The sequence below is a fragment of the Athene noctua genome, chromosome 15 (genome assembly GCF_965140245.1).
Source record: "Athene noctua chromosome 15, bAthNoc1.hap1.1, whole genome shotgun sequence".
Lineage (NCBI taxonomy): Eukaryota > Metazoa > Chordata > Aves > Strigiformes > Strigidae > Athene > Athene noctua.
The window spans coordinates 10,071,827-10,099,780 of record NC_134051.1 but is presented as its reverse complement, the minus strand read 5'-3'; the positions used below and the strand labels follow the sequence as shown (position 1 = coordinate 10,099,780).

Here is a 27,954-nt window from a genome sequence, read left to right as displayed (position 1 = left end):
GGCAGCTCTAAGCCAAAATTTACAGATCAAGGTAACCTGACATTTATGTAGTTCTTCAGCTGCCATGGGTTTTGTCAGAACTGTAAAGAAAGGGATTGATTATCTGGTCATTTGTAGGAAGCATTTTTAAAGGGCTGACTCATCCACACAGACTACTGCCATGGCCTGCCTCTCCTAACACAGAAGTGAGTTAAGGAGTCAGGGTGTGGGTCATTTCATTTATTCAGAACAGTTTTGATTGAGATGGTAAAAAAGCAGCTGGTTTGCCAAAGTATATATTTATCTTTTTAAGTAGCCTTATCATCAAGTAAAATGCATTTTTATGAATTCTTATATATATATATAAAAATTGCTCTGACTTTAGAAACACTATAATCTGGCTGTTAACATGATATTGTCCAAATTGCTCAGACTGGTATGAATAAATGTCGGTGTTAAATTTCCATTAGCTCTCAGCTGGGAAGTGAGCACATCTAATGTTTGAGCAAAGATGGCCCTCAGTGTGAAGTGTGGACCATAGTCCTTGCTGTCTCCACGTGCCCTCTCCTACCCTTTCAGCAGAGCCAGCGACCGGCTCTGCACAGCTCTCCTCTCCTGTACAAACCACCTTGGGATCCTTTGAAGTTAATGGATGAGCTTGGATACATATCCATTGTGCATAGAGGAGATGGATTTACATATCTCTACTGCCCAGCAACAATTATTAGAATTGCAGCAGACATCAGACATTGCTATAGTTTCTTCTCATAGTTTTAATTAAGATGTCTACTGCGCATTGGACTGTAACATCCCAGCTGCAGTTATCTTTGAAAGCATCCCATCTCCTTTCCCAGTGTGTGTCCCTTGTTAAAAGGAACTCCAAAAGTGATGGAGATTCCATCGTGACTCCACTGAAGATGGAGAAAACAAGACTGCAATGGTCTGTTCAGTTAGAGTGCTTATGGAGCCCATAGTGGCCAGTTGAAGAAGACCAAAGACGTGTCAGGGAGTACAATCCATTTATAGTCCCGGTCGGCAGCTCAAAGCCCTCCCCTGTACTCTGCACCCCCTGAATAATCTGTTGTCCGGTTAGGATCACCCTACTTGGTGCTCAGATACTGCAGTGCTGAGTCTAATATAGAGCAAAACATAGGATTTTGTTTCAAGGAAGCTGAATGTAAGTAGATCCACATTGTAGGATTTTAAAGCGGTTTTGTTTTTCCCACAGCAATGAAATCAGGAGGCACCCAGCTGAAGCTGATCATGACGTTCCAGAACTACGGACAAGCGTTGTTCAAACCAATGAAGTAAGTAAAAAACAGTCTATGTTGTAAAGTGAAATTGTAGTGGATTATCCTGTTGCTATTTTCTAAGCCATTAAAAGTTTTCTGTAATATCTCTCAAGGTTAATGTGACTGGTTCCCTAGGCTTGCTGCTGAATGTAGAGCTTCAGGGTCTGTTGAGACCTTGCCCCGGTAGACTGGTCTTTGAAGAGATGCTGAGGAGGCTTCAGATACATTACAGTCTTCTCAGGAATGTTTTTCACTCTGATCTCTGTGAAATCTCCCATCATAAATACAGGATGTTTTCAGCATTTCTTGCTTATGTAAACTTACTCTGCAGGTCTGAGCTTTATCTAGAGTCAGTGCTTCTCTGGAATACGGCCAGACAAGAGAGATGGTTCAGAACAGCTTTGGAAAGATCTAAATAGTATTTGTCTGATAAATTATAATTTAATCTGTTGATTTATTGTTGTTTGTATTTAAAGGGTTGTATTAGTCATTTGGCCATGGCTATGCTGACTCTGTGAAAACGAGTTTATCTGAGTGGTACTGCAAGGTAATGAATCTAGAGAGAGAGGGAAGGACTAGGATGATGCAGCCTTGATTTGTGCCTGCCCAGATCCCATTGAGATGAGGGAAGTTATTCAGATACAAAGCAGATGTAAATGAGTTCTGAATCCTGACTTGTATGTTTGTGTTGTAATAAGGAAAATGACTCTGCTTACTGTAGAGGGTTTAGGAAAGACACTTGGCGCTGTGAAATGTTTAATGAAGCTACTCAGTATCTGTGTCAAGGGTACTACTAGAATAATAAATTCATTTCCCTCTTTTGTTCCCACTGTAGGGAAGTTCAGTTAATTTCCTCTAAGATGGTCCATAAAAGACTAAAGTAACCGAGAACGAGTGGTTTGGAATATGTCTTGGCATTGTGTTACAGCTGTAGTGGGGAGCACAGCTCAGGGGGTAGGAGACTGCAAAAATCCCTGTTTCACTATAGATTTTGCTGTAGACTGACCTCAGACAGGTACAGATTTGACTTGATCATATCTGACTTCCAGTAAGGCCAAATAATTGGTCCCACTTTCCTTCATCCCAAGTTTGAGCAGGAACCCTCCTTATGTGCGTTTGTCCTGGGAATCACAAGGAAATCCTATGAACTCCTGGGCAGCACAAGGAATTTTTGCAAAGGCCAGATACCTCTGTGTTATTTCCCAAATTGCACACAAATTTCTCGGTGTTTCTAGTGGATCACTGATTGCCTGGGAGAGGTCAGAGGAAGCACAGATATAATACTGACAAGTCAGAGGGAAGGCGGTATCAGAGAGCATCTACTCCAATATCTTCCCTTCCTCTCTCTGCCCTCTCCCCGAATGCTCAGATCATCAGTGCATGAGTCCATCCCCTATATCTGCAAGTTTGATGCATATAGACACAATTCTTAATTGTGTCTCGTCCCACACGTGAAATCAAGAACCAGGCAGGTTTGAGCAGCCTTGAAGCATTTGGCAGAATCATGGTTGCACATAGTGTATGATTTGTTCCTTCTCCATTTGCCCAGATGCAGATAATCTCAATCTTTATCATTGGTATGACATTGTAATTCTGGGAATGCTAATGAGGTCAAATCAAAATTTTACCGTTTCTCCTGTACTGTACACAGCCTCAGCAAGATGATGGATGACAATAGAGGTATAGCCACATTCCTGTGTAGAAGCAATTACTACCATCCACTAAAACAATAATGGAAAATGATGATGTCTTAAGCATTCCCTTTGCTTGATTTGAAGGGCAGCTACACCCTACTTTCTCACTGCTCTTTACACACACCACTGGAAAAAGCAGCATTAGAGCATTCAGCAGCTGTGTTCCCAGGCACCACACCTTACAATAGCAATGCTGCCGCGTTTGTGCTGAGCATCACTGAACACATTAGTGATTTTGAATAAGGATATTTGCAAGCATTCATCTTCATTCTGATAACAGTGAACAGGGTGCCAGATGCTCAGCTAGTGTAAATCTTCCTAGCTCCTTTGGCATCTGGTCCCATTGGCCTCTTTCACCAGCTTATGGACTGTTGTTGATGGAGTTCTTGGAGAGGTTTGCAGCAGCATTTCTTTATACAGACATAAGCAGCTCAGAACTACCAAAAAAAAAAAAAAAAAAGGCTTTAAAGTTATAAGACTTCTTCTTGTAGCACCTTCTTCAGGCCTTAGACCCCTCTAGGCTGCTTCTGGTACTCCCTCCTTTCTGTAGGGTACCCTTCTGATCCAGGCTTCACAAAGCTGCATGTGCCTTCCCGATGCAGGAGCTATAAGGAGCTCACAGATCAGGGCCAAATATCTCTTGTCATCAAGACTGGAGGCATAAAGGATGTTTTTTTCGAAGTAGTTTAATTTGAGGACCATAAAATATCATCTTGTAGGCTGGTTCTGAGATGAGCTCATTGAAAGAAGCCCTTGGTGGATAGGACATCTCCACATGGTGCATCCTACGTGTTTCAGTTGTTATGTGTTATCAGCTCCATTGTTTTTCAAAGCAGCAGAAATTATGCTCTTCTTTCTCCTGAGTTGATAAGCCTCTTCATACAAGCAACCTTTTTCATGAACCTCGGGTAACACAGCAATTAAATAGTAGTGAGTGTCCAGTTGCAAATGAAATTTGGGGCCTCAGTTTATTTCTTAGTGCTGGAGGGGGCAATATGAGTTGAATCTGTATGTTAAACTGAACTGAGCCACTGTTTTTTAGAGAATAGAGTTGACACCGATAGGATTGCAAACCTGATCCCAAGGAAGATTGATAATCTGGAGTTTTCCAGCCTGTTTGGTATCTGTAGTACTGAAAGCTGAATGGTGCGAGGTACACAGAGGGTAATATGTAGACATGAGGCCAGTCACTGCCTGGATTTGATTAATTTGAACTACCTGAAAAGCTGGTTTTGCTATACATAGCTGTAGCTAGTATCTTCCAAACCGGATTAATACCTGTTCAAGCAGGGTTGCGGCAGGTAAGGGAGACCATGCAAACCCTTCCCTGACACAGCTGGGCATCTGCTAGCGAAAGGGTGGGTCTCCAGACCTTTGGCAGTGACTTCTGCAGGGGAGTCACAGCAAAATGTACTCCCTGGCAAACTGCTTGAAATTCTGCAGAACTCATCTGACTTGCTCTGCCCTTTCCCAGCCTCCCAGTTCCATGATGAATATATCCAGGGAGCAAGCCAGCTCCAGAAAGGCCCAGGCAGGATTTGAAATTGGGAAACCAGAATCTGCCTTTGGCACCTCTTGAGCTCAGCATTTGACATTAACTGACAACTCTTCATCTGGTCATCGATTCAAGCTAGTGGAGCAAATGGGAGGAGGGAAGCTTAACAGTCAGGGAAATGTGATAGCAGTAAATAAAGCCTGATCAGCTGCAATTATTTTATTTATTTGTGGCTCTGCATCTTCATTTCTGAAATAATTGCCCATAAAGTATTGCAGAGAAAGCCAAATCTATTTATAAATCCTATGGCCTGGTGTAGATTCCTTTGCTAATTCCAAATGCATCATAGAAAAAGCGAGTATTTGCTAAAACTCCAGGGAAGATTTAATGTATTTGCAATGTATCTTACAGTTAATGTGTAGTTTTATTTAGCTCATAACAGTTCAATCATACAAAATTATTACCATATGGGACAGGAAAAAAATAGCAACCTCCCCTTCTCCCATGATTAGTGTGTCTAACCATACTAGTATTGTACAGCATAATAAAATTTATTTATGTGATCGCTGATATCTGCAGCTGCAGCTTTCTATATGACTTATCAGGTAGGGATGGTGTAGAGCCATAAATTTAAAAGGTTTTTGGCTTATTTGTCCAAAAGGAACATGCACTTTATAGTTTTATTTGGTTTCCCTTTGTTTCTGCTAGCTGATGGAGTTAAATAGCTGGCTCAGCAACAAAACCAACACACTATTTTTTTTCCTCCCAAGGCTCTGTTCGTGAAGGGTGAGATTCTGTTCCAGCAGAGCCAGTGTTAGGATTCCTATTGCATATGCTGGTGCCAGGATTTTGAGAGAGGCTTTTACAGTTCCTTATGGAAAAGTCGAATTGGATCTAATAGAAAATGATACCTTATTATTGTAGTTGTGAGAAAAGTGTCCTGTGGTATGTGTTTAAGAATGACATCTCTCATTCCCAGTTTTATAGACTGCTTTGTAGAAATGTGTGGAAAGGGTATTCATTATAAAATCTTTGAGGTTTCTTTGTTCCATTCAAAGAAATACTACTGTATCTAGTGCACTCTGGACTGAAACAGATAAAAGCCAGTTCTATTCCAACCTTAGCATTTGCTTGATATTTTTAACATCTTTTTTCTTTTCTTCTGTTTTTACAAGTCACAGTACAGGATTGGTAAGAGCCACATGGCTGTTTCATTCAGTAGCTGAAGTTCACAGTTAAAGTCTTTGATAAAGTAGAACCAATTAGCATCAGGGTGATATCAGGCCAGAAGAGACTTTTGGGGTCACGAAATCCAGTCTCCTTGAATCGCAGGCGATCATCTCGTGAAATCCCGTTCATTAACTGATCAAACACTGGTGACCATGTTGTTTGTAACTTTTGCCCCTGCTATCCCTCCTGAGACTTGCTGCTGTAGAAATAATACTACCCCCTGGGAGCATCTCCTGGTTCCTGCAACCTTCAGAGACATGACCCATTCCAGTACCAGCCACAAAATAAGCTGGTAGTCATGGTCTAGTGCAAAGCTAGTGCTCTACAGAAACAAAACAAGCACACCCACCTTTCAGCTTCTGTAATGTTCCTATAGCGTAAAGACACAGGCACTGTTAGCTGGGCTGAAATTTAGCAGCAAAGGTCAAGGGGAAGATAATATTTTTGTTTTGATTGGCAAAGCACAGCTTTTTACTGGCTTTTAAATGTCATACTTATAGTGTTCTTTAAGTTTCTCTTTGATTTCCTTTTAGGATTGCTCAACAAACAATGCATCCTTTGATAGGGGATATTAAATAGGCCAAACAATCCCTGTAATACAAACAACAGTTAATTGCTTTCATTTCCTACAGTAATATGCCCTTTCTGAAGCTTTGGTGTGACTGTTGTACCTGCGAAATGCAGCCTCCAGGCCTGATTATCATATCAGTTAGACTGGTGTAATTTTTCCAAATTGGTAGCATTGCTTCCAAGTCAGAGGAGTTGAAACGATCTTCAGAATCGGGGCCACTGGAAGATTGCTTTCCTTATTACATTGCATATCATGCTGTTTTGAGGAAATACATTTTGCAAACCTGTTGCATTTCAGCTGGCAGGCATCCAGTATAAACATACTGTTATAAGTCAACATAGCAATTAAATCAAATTGCAATGTTTTCTCTGAGCAGCTAGAGAAGTGAGATATGCATACAGTAGCTGCTATGCTAGAAGCCTTCCAGGATTAACACTTTGGCACACTGGAATGTGCTGCATGAAACTCGACTGAGCAGTTGCTGGTCAAAGTACAAACCCAGCCACTATGTTTGGTCACTGGGATTAAGCTGTGTTACTGTAACGGTCACTGGAGATCACTGGCTCTGCACAAGATGTGTTACTGGAGACCTAGGGTTGAATAAACTTATCAGAAAGGTTGAAGCTAGTCATCCCGAGGTTCAGTTTATGTAGGTGTGTTTTAAAACTGCAAGGAGTGCTGTGTCATTATGTCACGAAGAAGAAATGCTTTCTTTGTTGCTGGACATAAAAATCAGTAATCAGATATTCTGTGGACCTCATCCATGCAATTTTGGCCTTTTTAAGGGAATTCAAATCCTTACCTACCAAATCCCTGCTGAAATGTTTATCTGAGTGAGACTGACAGGACGATTTGATTGTACCTACATCAGGAATAAATCTGGAGTAAACTGGATGAATTGTATCACTTGATATTTAAAATATATGAGATCTGAATGTGGTCATAAATAAGGACAGTAGAGGTTGCCCTCTAGTATTTTACTTCTTTAACTTTTGGTATATCATGCATGAACCTTTTTTTTCTCTTTTATAACTAATTCTGTTCATCAGATCAGACTTCTTCAGTATTTCAGTGCAGATTGTGTTTTAGGACTCAGCAGTGCCTCTGGTCCAAACCTCATTTATGCAGATTGGAAAATTTGTGGTGACTTCAAGGGGAGCTGGATCAGGATTGAGGCTGACTGATGGCCCTGGACAGCAATGAAATCCAGTCTTCTGTCTGTCACTGTGCACTGCATCTCCCCTTGCCACAGCTCAGTGGCTGCTGGCTGAAATATTGATCAATCCCTTCCAACCCAGGAGAAATTTGTTCTCAAATTCTGCAAGCATGTTTATGAAATGACCCCAGAGTCAAAGTCTGCAAAGTCCAGGTAGCTCAAAGGTTGTCCATTTAGATTAGGATCTGTGGGGATCTGTGACAGTAGCATTTCACCATGCTGCCAGCCAGGAAGGGGAAAACAAGCCTCTTTCCCTCTCTTTTGGCACCAGGTCTGTTGTGCTCTCCCTGGCTGAGCTGCCCAGGTTATCCCCTGGAGCCAGGCAGGATGCCCTGAGCCACATTGGGACAATACGAGTCCCAGTGGAGGGAGGGAGCAGACCCTGGGGTTCAGCCCCATCCCACTTCCTGGCACTGGGAAGCTGCCATCCACTGCTGGTGAATTCCCTCCAAAATCCCTCTCCCCTGACTTCCCCATGGCATCTTCAGCTCCTGGCAGAAGACTTCACTCCGCAGCTCACAGAAACATCAGCCCCGTGGTCTTTGTGACTGGGGCTTTTTGCACAAATAATTCAAGCCTTGCATTTTACTTCAACTCATTTGTTGGGTTTTTTTCAGCAGATGATAATAGGATGCTCAATATCTATTTTTGTTCTTGTCTTACACAGACACAAATGGCCACAGGTACTGAATGTACCTGCCCCTTATCACTGTTTTAAGGGAGAGCTGAGTGGGTAGTCATATTTTACAGTAGTGAAGTGTCTCTGCTTGATTAGCCACCTTCTATCTATCTAAGTGATTATAGAATCTTGCTAATTAGTCTTTGTGAACAAAGACATGCTGGTGTTTGTTTTTTCTTTAAAAGCCAGTTGTTGCAGCAGATAACATTTTTTTTTTTAACCTGTTACCGCAGTGTATTAGGAAAGAAGCATCTTCAGTGTCTGATTTTAATCAAGCTACTTCTTCATTTTAATTTTCTACACACCAAGAAATGCAGTCCTGTGGTTTTGTCTTTTAATCAGAGGCCCACTTTCAGTTCCTCAGTTTCTTATTTCACACATTATACCCTGTATTGGCAGGGTGGAAAAGCAGCAAATGTTATCGAGGGAAGAGCTGGCATGAAATGCATAACCTGTATCTTACTGCTAAGGAACAGGGCTTGGCACACGGGGGACTCATTGGTGTAGTGGTGAGGTAAGATGTCCTTAGTAAATCTAAGAAAAAAAATTGTCCAGAATGTTTTCAGTGGGATATGCAGATACTGCTACCCTGAAATATTTCATGGGAATTTGTCTCCATTTCTCTACAATTTATATTCCTTAGACTAGGCTCAAGAGACTGAAATTCCATGAGGGAAAATGATTTGTGCAAGACTTGTGGTGTAAACCAGAGGCTGAAACTGTTTTCTCTCTGGAGCAGCATGTACAGCTTTATCCTGGAGACAATTTGCACCGTGCTCATCTCCCCCCACACTCTTCCCCACCTTGGAGGGAGTTATTTTTGGATGTTTTATGGAGCTAAATTGCTCCCCCTCTGCCCCTGGTCCTTATCTCACACAGTGATAGCTCTGGGGATCCCCACCACTTTGGAGGGTGCACATGGGGATTTGACCACTTGCCCCGAGATTTGTTTGAAGTTTGTTTGCTCTTATAACATCCAGCTTGTTAAAACCCTCAACATTTCTACAGGTTTCTTGAGTTAGGACTGCTGGCTATTGGAAGGGACAGAAGATAAGGAGCAGTGAAATGAAACAGCATGTCTAGTGCTGAGGACACACGTCCAACTTTGCTGGAGGTCACTGGTTCGGGCAACACAGTCCGGTGGTCAGTGACGATGCGAAAGCTGAGTGACTTTTGGGAAAGACCCACAACCAAAGTAACAGTGTCTTGCAGGTCAAAACAGGAGGATTTAGGCAAAGCTCAGAAGTTTAGGAGAGAGAGCACAGCGCATGGCCAAATTACCCAAATTACGCCCTTGGCATGGTGCTGTTGGTGATTCATTGCTGTAAACAAGCAAAAAAAGTGTGTGTAAAATAGCTGTAATAGCTGCTAATAACACAGCTTTAGGACACACTGGACATTTCTGACTTTTTTTAATTTATTTTCAGTGCCTGGTTCAATAGTGTTAGTACTTCTCTTGTTAACTTACAATTTTCCACCCTGCTGTAATGTTCTGCATGTGGGTAAATAAAAGTGAGAAAGCCTGAAAGACTCATTTGCATGTGAAGAAGTAGCAGAAACCCAGACTAAATAGTGTCTGCAAATGTGTGGGAGCTGGAGAGTAGGGGGGGACAGCAAAACTGTTGTAAATAGAAGCCATTTAAAGTGCTGGATTATGTGCTATGGATAATAAAATACCCCAAGCCAGCGTGTAAGCCAGATACTGTTCTCAGCAGCAGCATCTGACTGATCCTGTTAGCACTTCAAGCCCCTTTTGTAAACCTTGCTAATCGGTGGTCCAAATTCTTCATGCAGGGGTGGTCACCCAGTCAGAGGACAAATAATGCCATGACTGTGCTTGGAGAGCTGTAATAGTTAGCAGAAATATTGCATGCAGAGTTCAGATACATACAATCTGTATATGGATTTTAAACTGCTTTTATTAGCTGGCATAAAGCAGCAAAAGAAATGAAGATGTTAAATTAATCTGTAGATTTAAGGGGAAATTAGCAACGATTGGTATTGTTTCATTTAGTTTCCAGTATGACTGACTTGTATTTTTTTTTATTCTATCTAATGATACACAAGAAGAGAATTTCAACCCAACGTATTTGTGTTTCCCTGTATTTTGTGCCTGTTTGAATCACTGTGATACGATAGTCCAGCCAAAATTTTCAAACAAACCTCTTTTGCATCTGATTCTTTAGGGGTTTATTAAGCAGAAAATCTGATTCCCGGGGCATAAAACCCAGAGGTTTTTCAGCCTTTCATGTTGCAAGCGCAGGTTTTGTGTCAGGGCCCTGTGAGCCTCAGCCAGGAGGAGGGGAGAGCGATGCTGTGGTTCGAACGCCAGCTCTGCCTCCTGGGGATGATGATGGCAGAGACGACTTAAAACAAAATCCTGTTTTTCTCCACAAAATTGAGATGTGGGGCTGAGGGTTATTGCTGGCAGAAGGACAGGGTGCAGCAAGGAGGATTTGTGCCAGCCCTGGGCAAGGTGGGGGCAGCAGCTGCCCCCTTCGGCATGGACCTAGTGCCACCATGAGTCTCCATGTCTCCCCCCATTCACAGCAGCAGTCACCTTGACATCTCAGGGCTCCAACACCAGCAAAATGGGGTACCCAAGGAGGACAGAGCCTGCTTTTCCCATTGCCTGCCTAGTTTTCCTATTCCTGGAGCCAGCTCCAAGTTGAAACCATCTTTTTATGCAGCCTCCTGACCTCAGGTACAAGAGCTGGATAACTGGGAATTTAGCCCAAAACATACCCTTTTTTGCTCTGCCTGACCTACTTGTCGCTGCCCATGAGGAGCCGCGGGGGTTTCTGTTCCTCTTGTGCCTTTGCTTTGGAGAGTCAAGCTTTTGTGCTGCTGATTGTATCACGGTGCCTTGAAGTTATCTTGGCGTGCACTGGATATTTTGGTACAGAAGCTGCTTTTTATGTACTTCTGTAGCACTCAGGGCACTAATGCTTTGCCTGAAGCAGCAGCGAAGCCTTCACGTTCGTGCTGCGGTACGGCAGGGCAGTGCCAATCCGGAGAGAGTCGGTGGCTCCGGGTGGTGTGAGCACAGCTGGGGTCCTGCTCCATTAGCTGTCGGCGAGGCCATGCGGAAGAGATGGGTTTTGCAGCGTATCCAGGCCACCTATTCAAATCCAGGCTCTTTTGGCACCCATGAAATTGTCTGACAACTTGTGAGCAGGCACCGTGCCATGCAAGCAGATGGGCATGAATGTCGTGGCAGCCAAGAGCCTGGGATGTTCATCTGGCAGAGGGGAGTGAGAGCAGAGCTCCTCGGTGCTTGTGTCCGAATGCCTGTCCCTCCTCAAGTCACCAGGGGAAGGGCAGGCATGGTGATGCGGTGTCTGGTTTGGGCGCGGGGTGTTTTACAGCAGAGATGATACCTCCCACATTATCCCCCTGGTTCCTGCCACTCTGTCACTGAGGAAGAGGTAGTTTCTGAGATGCTTTCAGACAGAGCTCCCTGTTTTGCTGGGGCCAGCCAGCACCCGTCACTGTCCTGTGCCCTCGAGACTCACCTTGAAGGCAACAGCGCAGCAGGTTTTTTTTTAACTACCTCTGCTAGGTGGTTTTCTGTGAGAGGCTGGTTCTTGCCAGAAGTGAATCCTGAGATAAAAGGATTAAAACATCCTCTTCGAGGCTTTACAGAAATTGTCACGAGGGCTTACTTTAAAACATAACTCCAGGGAAGGCCTTAATGCTTCTTGCCCCAAGGGGCAGCTTTTCTCACACAGGCATGCATTCCATAATGATTGACACATGATTAATTAACTGTTATTAATTAACCCCATAATCTGAAGGGATGGAGGGAGGAATTCCTTGCAGGCCTGGATCCTGTCATTTCTTTGAACACACGAGCCCCCTGTTCTGCTGCATTCCCAGACCCATCTGTCTTTGGGACCAAAGAAGCTCATAAAGAAGGCAGGACTAATGAACAACATTTTATAGCCCCCCTTCAACCACCTTCATTTCCTGACAGCCGCAGTTCAAACATGATTTGCAGGAGTGAGACTATTTGTATCTATTACTGTGAGTTTAGAGGAAGAGAAACATGAAAAAAAAAAAAATTGGTTGTTGCCTTTCAGCCTTTCCTTGTTCCCTGCTGTGTAGGATATGATGCTGTGAAGGATACGGAATCCATCTGTAATATAACACTGGCTGTGCGTGTGGATGATCACACACCTCCTTTTAGGCTGGCCATGCTAGGAAAGCCCAAAGTTAGGGCAGAAAACCATTCTTGCCTCTCCATTTTAGCTCCAGCATGATGATCTCCCCACTGCCTAGAACAACAGCAGAAGGGACAAATTCCTCCTGTGCTGACTTTAGCTGGGCTTTGCTGGTGTCCTTGAAGACTTTATTTTGCTCTAATCATTTTGAGCCAGCCCGTATCTTCTGCCAGTTCTGCCCGGTGGCCTCTAACAATCTCATATGTCAGGCAGCAGCATGATTATAGCTTTATTTAACTTAGTCTGCGTTCGCCTTTCAAGGAGCAACAATGCAGCAATTCTGTAGACTAAATGTGGCCTAAGAAAAGAAATTGTCCTGTTTATCCACAAACACCAGATTCTTGGGGTGATGCCAATGTCTCTAAGACATCAGTGGTGCTGATAAGCCAATAGTCATAATCACTGATCAGTGTTTTGCTGATGTTTTGGCAAGGTTTTGTGTCCAATATTGTTGACCCTACACTTTTCCTATTATGTACTGCATCCTTTGGCAGGAGAGAGACCTTCTCAGAGATCAGAATGGTACCCATATTGCAGGAGGTGCCTAAAACCCATTATGTTTGACATGGCTTATTCCTTTTATTCAGGGTCATATATCAGGGTTCATCCCTCCCATGCAATTTCAGGCACAGCAGTATTAATCCTGCCATTTTGCATCTCTGCAATTGGGAACGGCCTCTGGTTGCTGACATCTGAATTACATTTTTAACAACAATTTCCTTTGTTATATAAAATGAAGCCAAAACAAACACTGGTATTGGAAGCTCACTTTCTGGTTTAAATAACACAGACCTTTAAATGGATGAGGTCTATGAATCATTTTTGTGTAGATTCTGGTTTTGGGTTGTTTACTTGCTTGTTTGTAACGGATTTTGTTCTTTTTTTTTTTCCTTGGCAATGTAAGTCTATCACTTTTGATGCAGTAGGACAGTTTGGAAAAGCTCCCTGGTCCCTCTTATCTAACTGTACTGTTATTAGATTATTGGATTCTCTCTTCTCTCTCTTCCCTTAAAAATTCACTCACTAAAAGGGTGAAATTGCAGTGTATTGAATTGCCTGATATTGCACTGATTATTTAGTGCAATATCTTCTCGATTTTAATAGCTACAGGCCTTGAAACTATTTTGGTGTTACCAAAGACATTTAATATCTGTGAACTTACGGAATGTATTTTCTGGCACTCAGCAATGACTCCAAAGCCCCAAAGAATTACACTCAACAGCCCTGAATTTCAAAGCCTGACATCACTGCGAGCAAGGAATACAAATCCATCAACAGGAGCAGGATTTTAATTGCTTTTGAATGATTCTATAGAAACCTAAAATTGCTTTGTGGGATGAAAAAAAAAATCCCCACTTTTATCAGTGAAGAGGTTTTAATTCTGGTGAATAAAATAAGTGGTTCCTGTAATAATACAAGATTTTTTCCCTCAGACTGTGTAGCTGTTCCTTCAGACCCTGCCTGCTGGGATTTTATCCTTAAGCAGTGAGACATCACAGTTCATCAGATATTATATGTGGCAATTGCCAAACCAGGAGAGGCTCTTTGGTGGCTGGAAGATTTGTTCTTCTATTATGTTAGCTGTTAAAAAATGAGACCACCTGCATTCTTTTGCAATGTGACCTTCTCTAGCTGGTCATATGCTGTGTTTTCTCTGTGATCTGATCTGATTTTAAGGGTAATCAAAAGGCCAACAGTGCTTTAAAACTCAGTAATACCTTGACTCTTGCTTTACAGTTCTCTTTTTTTTTTTTCTCTTCTTTTCATGAAAGGAATGAAAACCTCTGCAGACATTTCTACATCTGGCTTAGCTTCTGGTTAAATGAATCCTCAGGGAGTGCTGGAAAATATTACTTCTCCTGTTTAGAAGAGAAGTAAATGAGTCATATTCTCCAAAATAGTTTTCAAGAAAAGGGGTATCAGTTGTTTGTATTTTCCTCTTTAACAGATCTGGTGAATAATTTAAAATGGACTGCATCACAAGAGAAACAACCAGAGTGTGAATATTTCCATTGCCTTGGCAAATGGCAAGTGCCTTTGCAGCTGGCAGGTATCAAGGTCGTGTGCATTGCTGAGCCCGCCCCAGGGATGGGGCCAGTTGTGATGGTCCCTTCCATGATGCGGGGTCAAGTAATGCAGCTGTCCCTCGGACTGGTGTGGGGATGGAACCAGGCATCCTCATTGTGTGAAGGTCGAGGAGAGCATCATGTCCCCTACCCTGGGCAGGTTTGCAGACAGAGCAGGAGGTTTTTCCTGCTCCTCCATCCCCTGGGTGGACTGTAAGAGGGGTCACATTGATCTTCGGGCATCTGGGGCTATCGAGTCTCTGCAGGCACAGTAGAAGGACTCTTCTGGATTTCAAAGGGAACCAAATCTGGCCTCTAGTTTTACCTCAGCATTTCTGTTTGTGAATCAGCTGGAGCAATCCCCTTCCCCTGACCTAAAATATTCAGGATGCCTGAGGAAAGAGTCACAGAAAAGGAGATATTCAGGGTCCCCAAACTGGAGACCACAGTGGAGATGGGGAGCCTGTCCCATCTCCTGCCTCCCCACATGGCTCCTCACCAGAGAAACCATTTCTGAAACCCTGAACAAGCCTCAGCCCAGCTCAGGGCATGAAAAAGGCTCTTTATACCCTGTCACCACCCAAACCAATATCACTGATGTAGCTAAACCTTTCCAAAGGCTCTCAAGGACATTAGCAGGCATCTCTCAAGTGGAGCCATAATAGCATCTAATACTGGTCTGCAATAACATTTCCTTAACCAGGTATTAAAACCATTATTGAGCTTGTTTTGGGGAGAAAACAAAAAAAAAGAAAAAAAAGGACAATCTAATATTTTATATTTCAGTTAGCATTATGCTTACGAAAAGGAGATTGGTTGCAGCATCTGAAATTCTGAACTAGTATTTTTCCTGTCATTTGAAGCATGTTGATACTAACATGCATTAAGGTACAGAAAGCCTTCCTATTGAGGGCTTTAAAATATTTTTAATTATTTTCAGAAATAAACCTAGCCGTTATTGTATTTTTGAAGGACAATTATTTTGTCCTTTCTTGCATAACTACACATTTTAAAATACATTTTTAAATAATTATTTTTAAATAATTTTTCTTCAAATCAACCATAACAAACCAGACAAATCTCTTCAGAATTAATTTTCCACCTAGCTGAAGAAATTAGCTATTGCTTTCTCCCTCCCACCTCGAAGCTGTGCTAGAATGGTTACCTGGATACCCTGCCTGTAAAGGATGTATGTGCTGAAGCAATTTAAATAGCCTGATTTGTCATCTAACTGCAGACATCATTAGCAAAGCATTATTTGGCTGGAACGTTGTAGCTGAACATGGATAACTCCTCTGTGTTGAGGAGAGATTTAATTTAACCGCCTTGTGACCAAGTATTACCTGTCTTGAGTGTGGAGCAGCAGCAAGTCTACTGTGAGGAATGCCAGCTGTATCTGGGTGGGAAATTATTTCCCTGTGGTGTATAGCTATTGGAAATGTATCCTGCATCAGGATGAAAATAGGCTCTTTCAAATATGTTGTTTCAGAATATACTGATTTGTTTATTTTGGAGCAAGGAGATAATTTTTGTATGATGGGGAAGAGGGAAGGGAAGGAAATATAAGCCTGGCTTTTGCTTTGTTCCCTGTAATTTTTCTCCTTGTCACAATCCCCATTTCAATTTATTCCTCTGGTTATTGTCTCTATTTTTAAAATGGCAATTCCATCAGGATGGAAGGACCCTCATAAACAGGTTTTTTAAAAGAAGCTGGTGAAATTACAATGATGACTTGAAATTAATTTTACTGCATATGATAGCGTGTAAAGCAGAAAATGGTGGTGTCCTCTGATAAATGCTGCATGTCAGAAGGTAGAAATAGTAATTTCCCTGGAATCTCACTATTGAGCTTGGTCAGGGAGGTAGTCTGTGCATAACAATAAAAAAACGTGTGAAAACAAATCTGGGCTTTAAAGAAGAGGATTTTATTAGTTCTCAGGCCACTTTTTAGGTCTGGACTGAACCTAACATACCATTTTAAGGGTTTAATCAAAATCGGGTTATTTGTTGTTGATTACAATATGGTCTGGAAAACAGCTAGAGTCTGGAGATTTGTCAGGTAGGTTCAATAGACCTGGATCCTCCCATCTAAGCTAATTCTGCAGCTACAGCTGAACTGCAGGAGCACTACGATTGCATAGCTGCCAGTTACATATTCCTGAACATACTTCTTGGCAAATCAACTCCCAAATCATGTTCAGGAATCATAGTCTTAAATGAAGCATGGTTGCAAAATATTCTACTGATCTATGGTGCAAGTCCTTTTCCTTTAGTCATAATTGACGTTACAAAATATTTCATGGCTCTGTCATTAGTATTCCCAGTTGGCTCAATCTACAATTTATTTCATGCTGTAAAAATGATAAGAATTTTCTACTGATTAGCAGCAACAGTAGGGCATGTTTCTAGATTTATCAACATGGGGTTTTTTTTGGTGGGTAAGGAATCTTTTGACTTTGAATTAAAATGTGTCTAGACACTCCTTTTCCATTACAAGTCTAGCAAAATGAAGATACTTTTGAGGTAGTAATTAAATTCTTTCAGTGACATACAGTCTGGTATGCACAGGGCTTCAGTATAATGAATATATTTATTTCCAGGAAATCTACAGTATTTTCCTTGCCATTTGTAGGACTCAGCATATAAATAATGCAGACCATGCTGTGCTGCTTTTCAGTTCATCCCAGGAAATTATGCCATTAAAAATGCCACGGTTCTTTCAGACACACACACAGACACAGCAGGTAAAGAGAATATTCATGTGATGAACAGTGACAGAAGCAGCATCAGCTGATACATAACCCTGAAAAGCACACCTCAGACGATGAAATTGTTTGCAGTAATTATAGCATGGAATGAGACTGTTATTTAACTTAACATCATGGGAGTCAAACTATGATCCATCAAAGTGGGCTCTGAATTTGTAATCCAGGGTTAGGACTTGGAGGGGCAAAATAAGGTGAAGTGAAATGAAGAGCTCTGGAGCCTCCCCTGCCACCCCAAACATACACAGTCGATAAGTGAAATGAAAACGAAACTTCATTTGAGCAGTTTTGAAATAAAAGGTCCCTGTAAATTCCTCACAGACTTAGGGTTTTTTTGTTGATATTTGAAATCTGCAGTTCAGATGTTAAAATATCTCCTCTGCAAAAATAGCTGTCGCTCTTGCAGTGTTCAGACAGCAGAGATCATCCAGTGTATAAAAGCACAGACATGTCCCTTTGCTCAGTAACGTAAGACTGTTTTGTCTGTTTAAGAAGGAAAATTTACCATCTACCGTTCGTAGGCATTACTTATGCATAAGCAGAGCTTTAGTATGTGTTGTAAATGGAAATAAAGTACATGATGTGCCTGGAAGGAGTTTATCTAACTATTTATGGGCTGATCACATTTTAAGCTACAACTGACTAGGTTATTTTTAGTTAAATAATGTTACAGTAGTAGTTCGTTTATAAAGAAGCAAGAAAATTCTCCTGCAGTGCACAGATCTCTCTCGCTGGGTCTCATTTCAAACCGTAATGACCCCACGCTCAGAGTCCCTGGAGGAGATGCTGAATCTCTAATGCCATGGGGCTGCCTGTCCAATTGTGGATCAATATGTTGCAGCTCAAAGACGCTTTAAACTCCCACAAAGCAGCTCTGTGTCTATGTGCCTTTCCTTCTTCCCTCCCAGCTCTGTGCAGGGCACTTGGATGGGTTTTGACAACTTGCAGCCACCCACTCTGGTTTGGAAGTGGACCGTGCCTGATCTCTGACAACCCAGGTTAGGTTTTGCCATCCCTTAAAGGCGGTACCCATGTGGGGTGCATGTGTTTACCCAGTGGTTTTGGAAGGGTTTAGTTTTCAGAGTTGGAGTTAGGTGTAACTGGTACAAAAGGAGTTAATTCAACTGAGCACGAGGTTCATGTGTGAAAAGTTATTGCTGGATCTCTTGGAATAGTTCAAAAAGCCAAAAAAATCTCACTGTCTTTGAAAAAAATGCCTCAATCTGCTTTCTTGTCTTTATTTTCATGATAAAAATCAACAATTTCAGGCAGTTGCTCTTTGATATGCCTTCAGAAAACTTTAGAGATGCAGATGTAAAACATAGCTACAGCACATCATTAGAATGAGTGACTATTCCTTCTTTCTAATAAAAAAGGAATGCAAAACCATTAAGACTCATGAGATAATAAGGCAGAAGCATATAATTTAATATGGTCATCTATTTGGAAATGCACATTGTGCATAAATAATCAGACTTATCAGCGGGGAATCCACAGACATCTAGCAAGTAAGTTGTTTTGCAATTGCCTTCTGACCTGTAGATAAGTGGAAACAATGTCTTCATTAAACTTACAAAACTGAATATTAATCATTAGCAAAACCAGCACTGCAAGATGCAAGGGAAGTCTTGCTATGTCCCCAGGAGCTGTGTGCATGTACCTAATGGCAGGATTAACTATTAAGGTCATATCAAAAATAGATCAGCTATGTGGTCACAGTGCTTACTGGCCTGCTACAAAGGCAATCGGATTTAGGATGTAGTTTAAAGACATATTGTATTCTGGGGGAGGAGAAGGGGTATCTGGAAATATGTCCTAAAAGGTTTGATTTCACAGGTCGTATCCAGTAAAGAGTCTTTTAGTGGGGATGAGCTGGGTTTTTAGTGGGGATGAACGTTGTATGCGATGCTCTTTCTTAAAGACAGACTCGCCTCATCGCTCCCCCATCCCTTCCAACAAGCTATGAGGCAACCTGTCCTGGTAGAGAGCTTTTGGAATGTTTTCCAACCCTGCCTCAGACTGCTTTAGCCTGGTTGAGCCTGTGCAGGTTTCTCCAGTGCCTTCTGATAGCACTCAGCCAGGACACTAGTATCTGCCAGGTGTGGTTTGTTCTCTTTTCCTCTTATTTTCTCGTCTGTGCATAAAAGATTAAGAACAATTGAGTGTTTAGTTTTTATAGGACTTTACGGAAGGTGATTTTAGATTTTCAGCATTCCTACTGCTCTGTTCTCTGCTCCCTGTTAGTGGAGGTGGACCAGAGCTGGGTGGTGGGAGCAGGAGGTAGGTGGTGATGCCCTGAGATTCCCAGGGCAGTCCATCTCACACTCTCAGACTGCACAGTAGTTATGTAGGTGAAATCCCTAATTTAAATAATGTGATTTATGTGGTGGGGTGGCAGCAGTGTATACGATGCTGGAAATCAGAGAGTGAGGCTAATATTTTTAAAGATGTGACTAAAAGATCTATATATATTAGAAAATGGAACGGCATGTTTAATACTTCTTTGCACCTTTGGGTCATTTTGCAGGTATTCCTATAGGCAAACAGTGAACCCACTTTGTTTCCTTTGTTTTCCTCTTCTACATGTTACAACCAATAAGCCGATTCAGTCAGAAAGTAGTCTGACTGTCTGTAACTAATCCTGTAATACTTCCCTGACATTCATATTGCTGTTGAGCATTTCTGTCAGTACGATCATTGCCTGTGAACCGAATGGAAAACAGTGCCCAGAAAAAAAAAAGAAAAAAAAAACACACAAAAACCCAAACAGCTTTCATTCTTATCAATGTTTGTGATAAAATGAAGATCTTCACTCAACTTTATTGGAATTTACGCAGGCATTTGCTAATAGCAGTCTACTGGAAATTGCTAAGGAGGGAACTTGAGGGACCTGTAATAAAACACAAGAAGATGGCTTGTGTATTCTTTTTTATCCAAGATCTCAGTCCTGACAGTGTCAGACACACAGTGTGCTTTGGACGGAGTTGAAATTCCAATATTAATTTAATACTTTTCTCCTCCTGCTCTTGCTTAATCCTGCAATATCAGCCTTGATATTAGCAAGATCTGTGGAAGATGTCATGGACATATTTAAACTAAGCACTGAAAACAGAGGTTGTGTCTTCTGTTCCTCAGATCTAGGCATAGACAAGAACAGTGTGTTTGCTGTCACAGATGTCTCGTTTAATTGTTCACTTTAATCTGTATCTGCTCCACACTCCACTGAAGTCAATGGGAGGCTTTTCCCATGACTTTTCTGGCCTTTAAATTTGAGCCTGGGCAGGTTGGGTCTCAGTTTCTGAACTGGCTCTGTCCTTCCTGATTCACTTCACCTTGAACTCAATGGGAGACCTTTCACTGAACAGAAAGAAAGTTGGATCAGACCCAGAGAAACACTGTAAGTGCTGAAGGACTGAGATAATGAAGTAAAATGATTAAATCATGCAGTCACTTTGCTCCCCAATATACTTATCCTCACAGTTCATATTTAAAGGTAGGAAAACTGAAATACAAGCGTCCTTGGGTTTAGGAAAAACACAGTCGTCTCTTTGAAATGAGACTCCCACAAAACTCCTGTGGGCTATGCACACACATACCTGTCGCACTGTACAGTAGATAAGCTTCATATTTTGTAGACATCTAAGCACAGTTAAAAATTCAAGAAGAGGTAACCAGGCATGCACTGTTAGAGAAAAGCAGCTGCATGTCATAGATCAACTCCATAAAAAATAATAAAATTTTGGTAACAATGTCATTTCTCTAAAGGTTTTACTCCACATCTTTTACAGATTTTTCCTCCCTTCTTTTGTCCTCTACACTTGTCTCTTTTTTTCTTGTGCTGATTTTTCTAAGCTCTGCTTTTGTTATCAACCCTCGCATACTTTATTGTAATCTCCCCTTATCTTACCACGCAACCTCAACATAGGTAGGCTTTTAAGTTTAAATTAGCCGAAACTAATTTCTGAGTCTTGTGAAGAGGAGGACACCTGTTTCACATTGAACACTAACTCAGCTGAGCCTCGCCAGTGAAAAGTGTTCCCCTCTGTACGCCTGTACGCACACACAGATACATACACACACATACCCTCCTTTATCTTCACTCCAGGTTTGAGTGGATGCATTTTTGTGATCCACCAAGCATGAATATTTCTCTGCACCTTGAGCATGGGAGTTCACCGAGCGCATTGAACTTGATGGGAGATATTTATATAAAACAGCAGTTGCCCTGAGCAGTGAAGCCAGTGAGAGTCTTTCTTCCCTTATAGTGCCACAGAACAATTCCCCTAACATCCTTCTGCTCTTTATTTTTTCATGTGGGATATTTTTCAGATAGATTTCAATAGGTCTTTTTCTACTTAAGAAGAGCAGGTTAGGCCAATACTGAGCCCTTTTGAAATCCTGCATCTACTATCCTTTTAAGTGATGCTCCTCAAAAACTCCACCTCCATTTTTTTCCTAAAAGGCTCTGTCTATAACTAGGATTAAAGGAGGAGAGGGATAATGCTCTGTGGAGAGTGGGGACTGTGCTTGCAGCCCCCAGCAGCAGCGATGATGTGGAGGCCAGGAGGTTAAAATCCTCCTTCTCAGTGGAGATGTAGAAGAGGGAAGAGATGCTCATACAACTTGATGCAACACAGTGACTCCCCATGGGCTGCAGAGCGTTAACCCACCCTTTATCCAGACAGTTGCAAGCTAAAAGGACCCTGATGTGTAATTTCCAATGTAATTTGTGACTCATGTGGTGCCCTTAATATAAAGCGCAGATTAGTGGTGGGGGTTTCCAGCCTGGCAGCTGGGAAGTTTAGAAAGAAAGTAAAGTTTTTTAGAGTTTTGAAAAGCAGCACAAATAATCTGTGAGGTGGCTGCAGAAAAGGGCTCCTAACCCAGTACACTCTTACTTATGTAATAAATGAACACCCAAGGTTGAGAAAGATACAGTTAGTTAATTCAGATGTAGCCGGAAAGTGAAACATTTTTGTTAATACTGAGATGGTCCATGGATTCTTTCTTCTTGAAAAGTTAGAGCATCCTCTAACTGAGGATGAGAAATGCTGTTCCCAAGTACTCGAGAGGTTTAGGAGCTTAGTGGAGTATTTGTGCTTCTAAATCACCTTGGCAGCTGAGGATCAGAAAGTAACTACTTGAGAAATGCTCCAAAGGCGAAGTGGTAATGTCAGCACATTCCTGAACATGTAACACTTTGCAGACAGGAATAACTCAGGTGGGACATGTGTCTGTCGGGGGAAATCGGCCTCAGAGATGTGTTGACCAGCCACTGTTTCTTCAGTGGGATGGGGCCAGTGCCCATGCACAGCTGGGGAATGGTGGTGAGCAACAAAGTGCTGTTCTGTATTCCTCCGTTAGCCAAAATTCTGGTTGGGAAGAAAACACACTAAAAAATTTGAAGTTCACTTTGAACTGCAGAACCAGCTTAGGGCAAAGAATGTTAGATACCCTTCACAGAGACTGTGTTTGCTGACAGGAGAAGTAGTAATGAGACAGGAGTAAAAATAAATAAAAAAAAGAGAGGTTGCATAGTTTGCTTTATTAGAGGAATGAAATACCTCACCATATCAAAGCAATTCCCATTTTGTAACCACAAAGTAGTCTGAAACAGGCAATTACACTTTCTTTCCAGCTCAGAGAGGCACGTCACCCTTTGCCACACATTAAGGAATGTTAATAGCAGCGGTAAGGCGAGTTCAGGGGTGCGTGTGCTTTATTGGGAAATCACACCTCCAAGGAATTAGAAACACTGAGCCCAGGGGAGCGATTATCTCGAAGTAACCACATGCTGCTGTCCTCAATGGCATAATTATGGAAGATTCTCAGGATCTGGGATTGAAACAAGCTTGAGAAGTAAAACTTGCTCTTCTCCTGGTACATGTGCCCCTCTGAACAGCAGAAGGACGGGGCACCAAGTACATCCTCTGGACCCCCATGGTGGGCACTCCTGGGGGGACTGGTGTGAGTGGCTTGAGCTGAGCTCTCCGCTGGCACTCAGAAAATCTGGAGTTTGCAGGAGCAAATTGCACAAGATGCTTCACTGTTCTGATCCCCTGTTTCTCATTTTGTACTGGATGTGAGAACAGTATCCAGACTTTGAGATCCATAGCTGGCAAAAGCAGCTCACTGTACAAATGAGAATTTCATGCTCTTTTTTTATGTATTGGTCTACACATATACACCATGTAGGCTCCATCTTCTTAATGATTTTGATGCTAATTATTTATCTGCAAAATCTTGGGCACTTTGCTCAGTACAATTCAGTATCCAGTAGCTCTTGAATGTTAAACTGTAAATAAAAAGCCAGAAGTTTTGACTTCTGCATGGGTAGGTGGAAAGGGAGGAGGGAGCATGCCATAAGTTAGCATGGTTAATCCTTTGGGGTCCTTGGGAAAGTGGAGATCCCCTATACAAATGCAGATATATAGGTCACCCATAACACAAACCAGTGAAATTTCAAAGGATTTTTCACTTTCATAGCTGATGCCTGAGCATCCTTTTATTTATTCTTCCAAGCCACAATAAAATGACAGTCTCATTGTATGGCTAATAGGGAGGTGTGATTGTATTAGGTTTTGTCCCTATTATATGATCTTAAGAACAGCAAACATTTCATTTGAGAAAGAAAGGAGAAATTCAAACTCTGAACTACAAACTGAAAGAGGAGCCTGTACCAAATGGCCTGAATACAGAGTGCAAACACTGTGGTGCTTCTAGTTGTGTCAATATTCATTCCAACTTCGTCCACTTGGGCTGGAGAGGAAACTGTTGGGTGTGTGTTGCTCATACATACTGCCTGTGGCCTTTCAGCCCCTTCCACAACCTGGAACATGAAAGCTCAGAAAAGTTGTCTGAGTTTTTCTAGATCTCTTTGTATTTCCTTGTGTGGGGCAGGAGACACACTGAAAGCCAGGATTTGGGTAATTTCTGGTTAGTCTGGCAATATAAATAAGAAAAGTAATTATTTTTTTGTTTAGTGGGGTTGCAGTGCTTTGCATGGTGCAGTTATTCCGGTACAAGGAGTCTTGAGCACAACTAAGACCTGCAGACCTCAGTGCCAACTTGAGAGGTGACATCTGGGAACTACCAAAACCCATGGACAAATTGACAGTACTTTTAGCAGAATGATACATTTTTTTCCCAAAGTAGTTGTTGTGGGTGGAAGAAGAAGAAATATAAAACAACTGCGAGTCTGGAAGTAGATGGGGTGAGTGGCCAGAGCTGCTGTGGGGATCTGGTGCTTATCACTGGCTTGTTCTTGTGAAGTGCTGAGCACAAAAGAGCTCCAAGGAAGTATTAAGTCTATGCTTGTCTGTCAGGGACACACATAGTTCACTGGCTATATGTCTGCCTCAAGTTAAGCATGTGCTTAATGAGGCTAGAGTGCTTTGCTTAAGGCGGAGCTGAATCCTTAATAGCTCTATGTTTTGCAACTTTTGCTGAAAAATGGGGCTAGTATTTTCCTGCTTCCTGGGAGATTTTGAGGACAAGCTTACTAGCATTCATAGTTCTCATAATGATGGGAAGGAAACTCGTGAATAAAAAGGAACAAGTTATGTATCAATACATCAGATTCACAGTAATTACTTTTTCCAACCTATTTTGAACCGAAACCTATTGTGAACCTTGGAATTTCAATTGTACATACATAACGTACAGTGAAAAGAAAAAATCCAGCAAGCTGAAAGAAATTTGAGCTCTGCTATGCTTCTAATATGTTTAATGTTATTGTTCCGTTAAATCCCTACCCTTAATGACCCCAGACATATTAAATAACGTTCTCAGGGCTGAAGAAATTCTTCAGACTTCTAATTTTACACATACTTTTTCTTCTGTGCTCTCAGAGCTCTACAAATGTTATATATTGAAAAACCTTTGTAGAAAATACTCTGCAGTCTTTTTCCTGAAGAAAGGCTGAAGGTACCTGGGCTCACGCTGAGGTCTGTTTACACTGCCTGTTTTTCAAAAATAGTTTTTGCAGCTGTATCATTTTTCATGTTTGCAATTTACGGCTAGCAGACAATGTACAACAGAGCCTCAGAGAGATAAATCAGGGGGAAAGATGACAGATATCATGGGCTCGGCATGGCAAAAATGCTCAAACCACTTGTTTAAGAGCACAAAGGAATCCACGCCATACAGGGGCAGAAAATATTCATAGTGATATAGTTTCTTAATGAAGATACTTTAAAGAAAGATACAAAATATCATTGTAGCATGTCATTAATGATGTCTTCTGCTTATTTAATTGTAATGAGGCTTTTTCCTCCCTGCTGTGGCAACAGAATTGACCCTATTAATGTTGGCACTGGGAACTCTTTTGTTGTGCTGTCAAGTACCTCTTAATCTTTCAACTCCTGTATGTCAAGTCAGGTTTCTATCTCAAAGATGAATCAAACCTTATTTCTGGGTTAAGAATTTTTTTTATCTGCAAAGTAAATTAGTGACAGGAGCTTCCCAGAGCTTGCCTTTCTCTTAATACCGTGACTCATGTGTTTTTCTATACAAGCCCTGCTTTTTCTGGATGGTAGAAAAAATTTTCTAGCCAACAGGCACTGCCAGCTAGCCACTGTGGCATCAACATTCATCTATTCTTCATCCCACATCCCCTCTTCCCACAAACACCCTAAAAGAGGGAGAGGAAGATGAACTTGCAGCAGGTCCACACACTTGCACACCTGCGCCGTCAGCATACCAGTATGGATTACATGCACAGAGGGTAGGCTTCTTTAAATGAAGGTATGAAGACCTGAGCTTCAAATTTTGGAAATACACGCTTTGATCCTCACTACTGGCCAAAAACCAGCCGTGTGTGTCATTACTTACAACAGAAACAGCCATGCACACAGCCTGCTGTTTTGCTAATCATTAGGCCTAGCATAAAGGACACAGCCAGCATAAAGATGAACCAATAACCAAATTGTATGTGATACAAAAGGGTCAGTACATGGGTGAGCGCTGGGGGTACAAACAAGTCAGTCAGATTATACATAATTGACATCAATCCCACTGACCCCAACAACGACACCGCACGACCAACAACGGGTGGAATAAATGGTGAAATGCAGTCTCCTATAGAAGGGATGGGAGACAACCGAGTCAACAAGCCAAATACATAAGACCAAGGAAGCCACAGACTGAATCTCTACACAGCCCGCGTTTACAAAGGCCAGACCTGACTGGAGCCCAGTCCCAGGGAGGCGGGAGGTCCTTCCCCAACAGGGAACTCTGCACAGGGCATCCACCTCACACACAGACACTGCCCTGCCTGCAGGTGGTCCCAGCTTTTATCCCTCAGTGGGACACCTGACCTTGGGTTACTGACTGCAGGACACTGGGGCTCATTTACCCAATGGCTCTGTCTGCCAGGCCCCACCCTGGAGGGAAGCCTAAAGGGAAACTCACCCCCCCTTTGGGAAGGGCTGTGGGAATCACCCATATGTCAGCCTTAATTTGGGGCTGGGGGTTCAAACCCCAGCATTTCACCTGCAAAAGTCTTTGTGAAAAGATATTTATTTCAGTTACCCCCACATTCAGCATTGCTGTTTTTTGGTAACTGAGGTCAGCCTCTATCTCGTAACACTGGAAAAACTCACCTCACTTCAAGTATTTTATACTTGCTTGCTCTCTAACACTGTGCCTGCCTCTTAAATTTGAGATGTTTGTGGGATGCAGGGGAATTTCAGGCAAATATAAAGAGTGATGCTACTTGTATGGTCACATTGTGCCCAGTACAGCAGGCAGTATTAAATATTGATGTATATGTTGGATTATACATTAAGTGTACCTATGTACATCCATCTGGAGTTTGGTAGCACTAGAGCTCATCTCTCTGGTTTTGTGTGGCTTACCTGCTTTGTAACAGCATTTCATTTTGCCTTTTTTTTTTTTTTCAGCCATCTTCTAAATAACAACAATAAATCAAAAATACTAAATAATTAATAATAAATATAAACAACCTGTGAATCTGAGATCCGACCAGGCTGAGTGCAGCCCCAGCACAGGGACCCCATCTCTTTAGCTGCATTCCCTGGGAGCAGGAAGGGGACCACTGGCTGTCATGCTGAAAAGCGCGGGTGGGGAAGACATCCTGACAAATGTGCTTACGCTAATATTTTTTTTTCCATTTGCTTTTCCCATGGTGACAGGCAGCTACATACTAGGCAGAGCTGGAAGTAATATTCTGAATTGCTGAAGGAAATTTTCCCAGTTGATCAAACTCTTATGTGTTTTGTGCTGATCAAAGATTCTCTTCATGTCTTATGTATCTGAAAGCGCAGAAGAATGAATGGAAAAAAGAGCTATTCTTCTGTGCTGGTAGACAATGAAATGATGATTGGTGAGATTATGCCTTGACTTTACTGTCAGCACAATGTCACTGAAGGCAATGGTATAAAGAGGGTACGTTTTGAGATATTAATACCAAATCCAGATCACTAGAAGGAGCAGAAGAGCCCCAAAGAAGAGGAAAATGTCAGAGTTTATTATTATTTTTATATTTTAATGGAGACTAAAATGAATCTTTCATATTCTTGGATCATATTAGTTACCTTGATTATTCATCCCTTCATATCCTATCTGCTTGTGTAGTCAGGAGTGGTAACTCATGTTTTGCTCAGGCAAAAATCTGCTTTTATTTATATATGTATCTATCTCTCATATATATATCTACATCTTGTGCATGGGACAACAGGTACCTTTCACTGGTGCTGCTTCATTGTCTTCTAGAAACAGTGCT

The 27,954-nt window shown here is 41.9% G+C and overlaps 1 protein-coding gene across 1 annotated transcript in view; it reads left to right on the top strand.

Annotated features, from left to right (window-relative positions):
* FAM20C (FAM20C golgi associated secretory pathway kinase) overlaps window positions 1–27,954 on the top strand; it is a 60,052-nt gene that overhangs the window by 11,376 nt on the left and 20,722 nt on the right. The window contains exon 3 of the mRNA XM_074919072.1: window positions 1,208–1,286. Within this exon, the coding sequence (XP_074775173.1) occupies window positions 1,208–1,286 (79 nt within the window). The remainder of the gene's footprint in view (window positions 1–1,207; window positions 1,287–27,954) is intronic.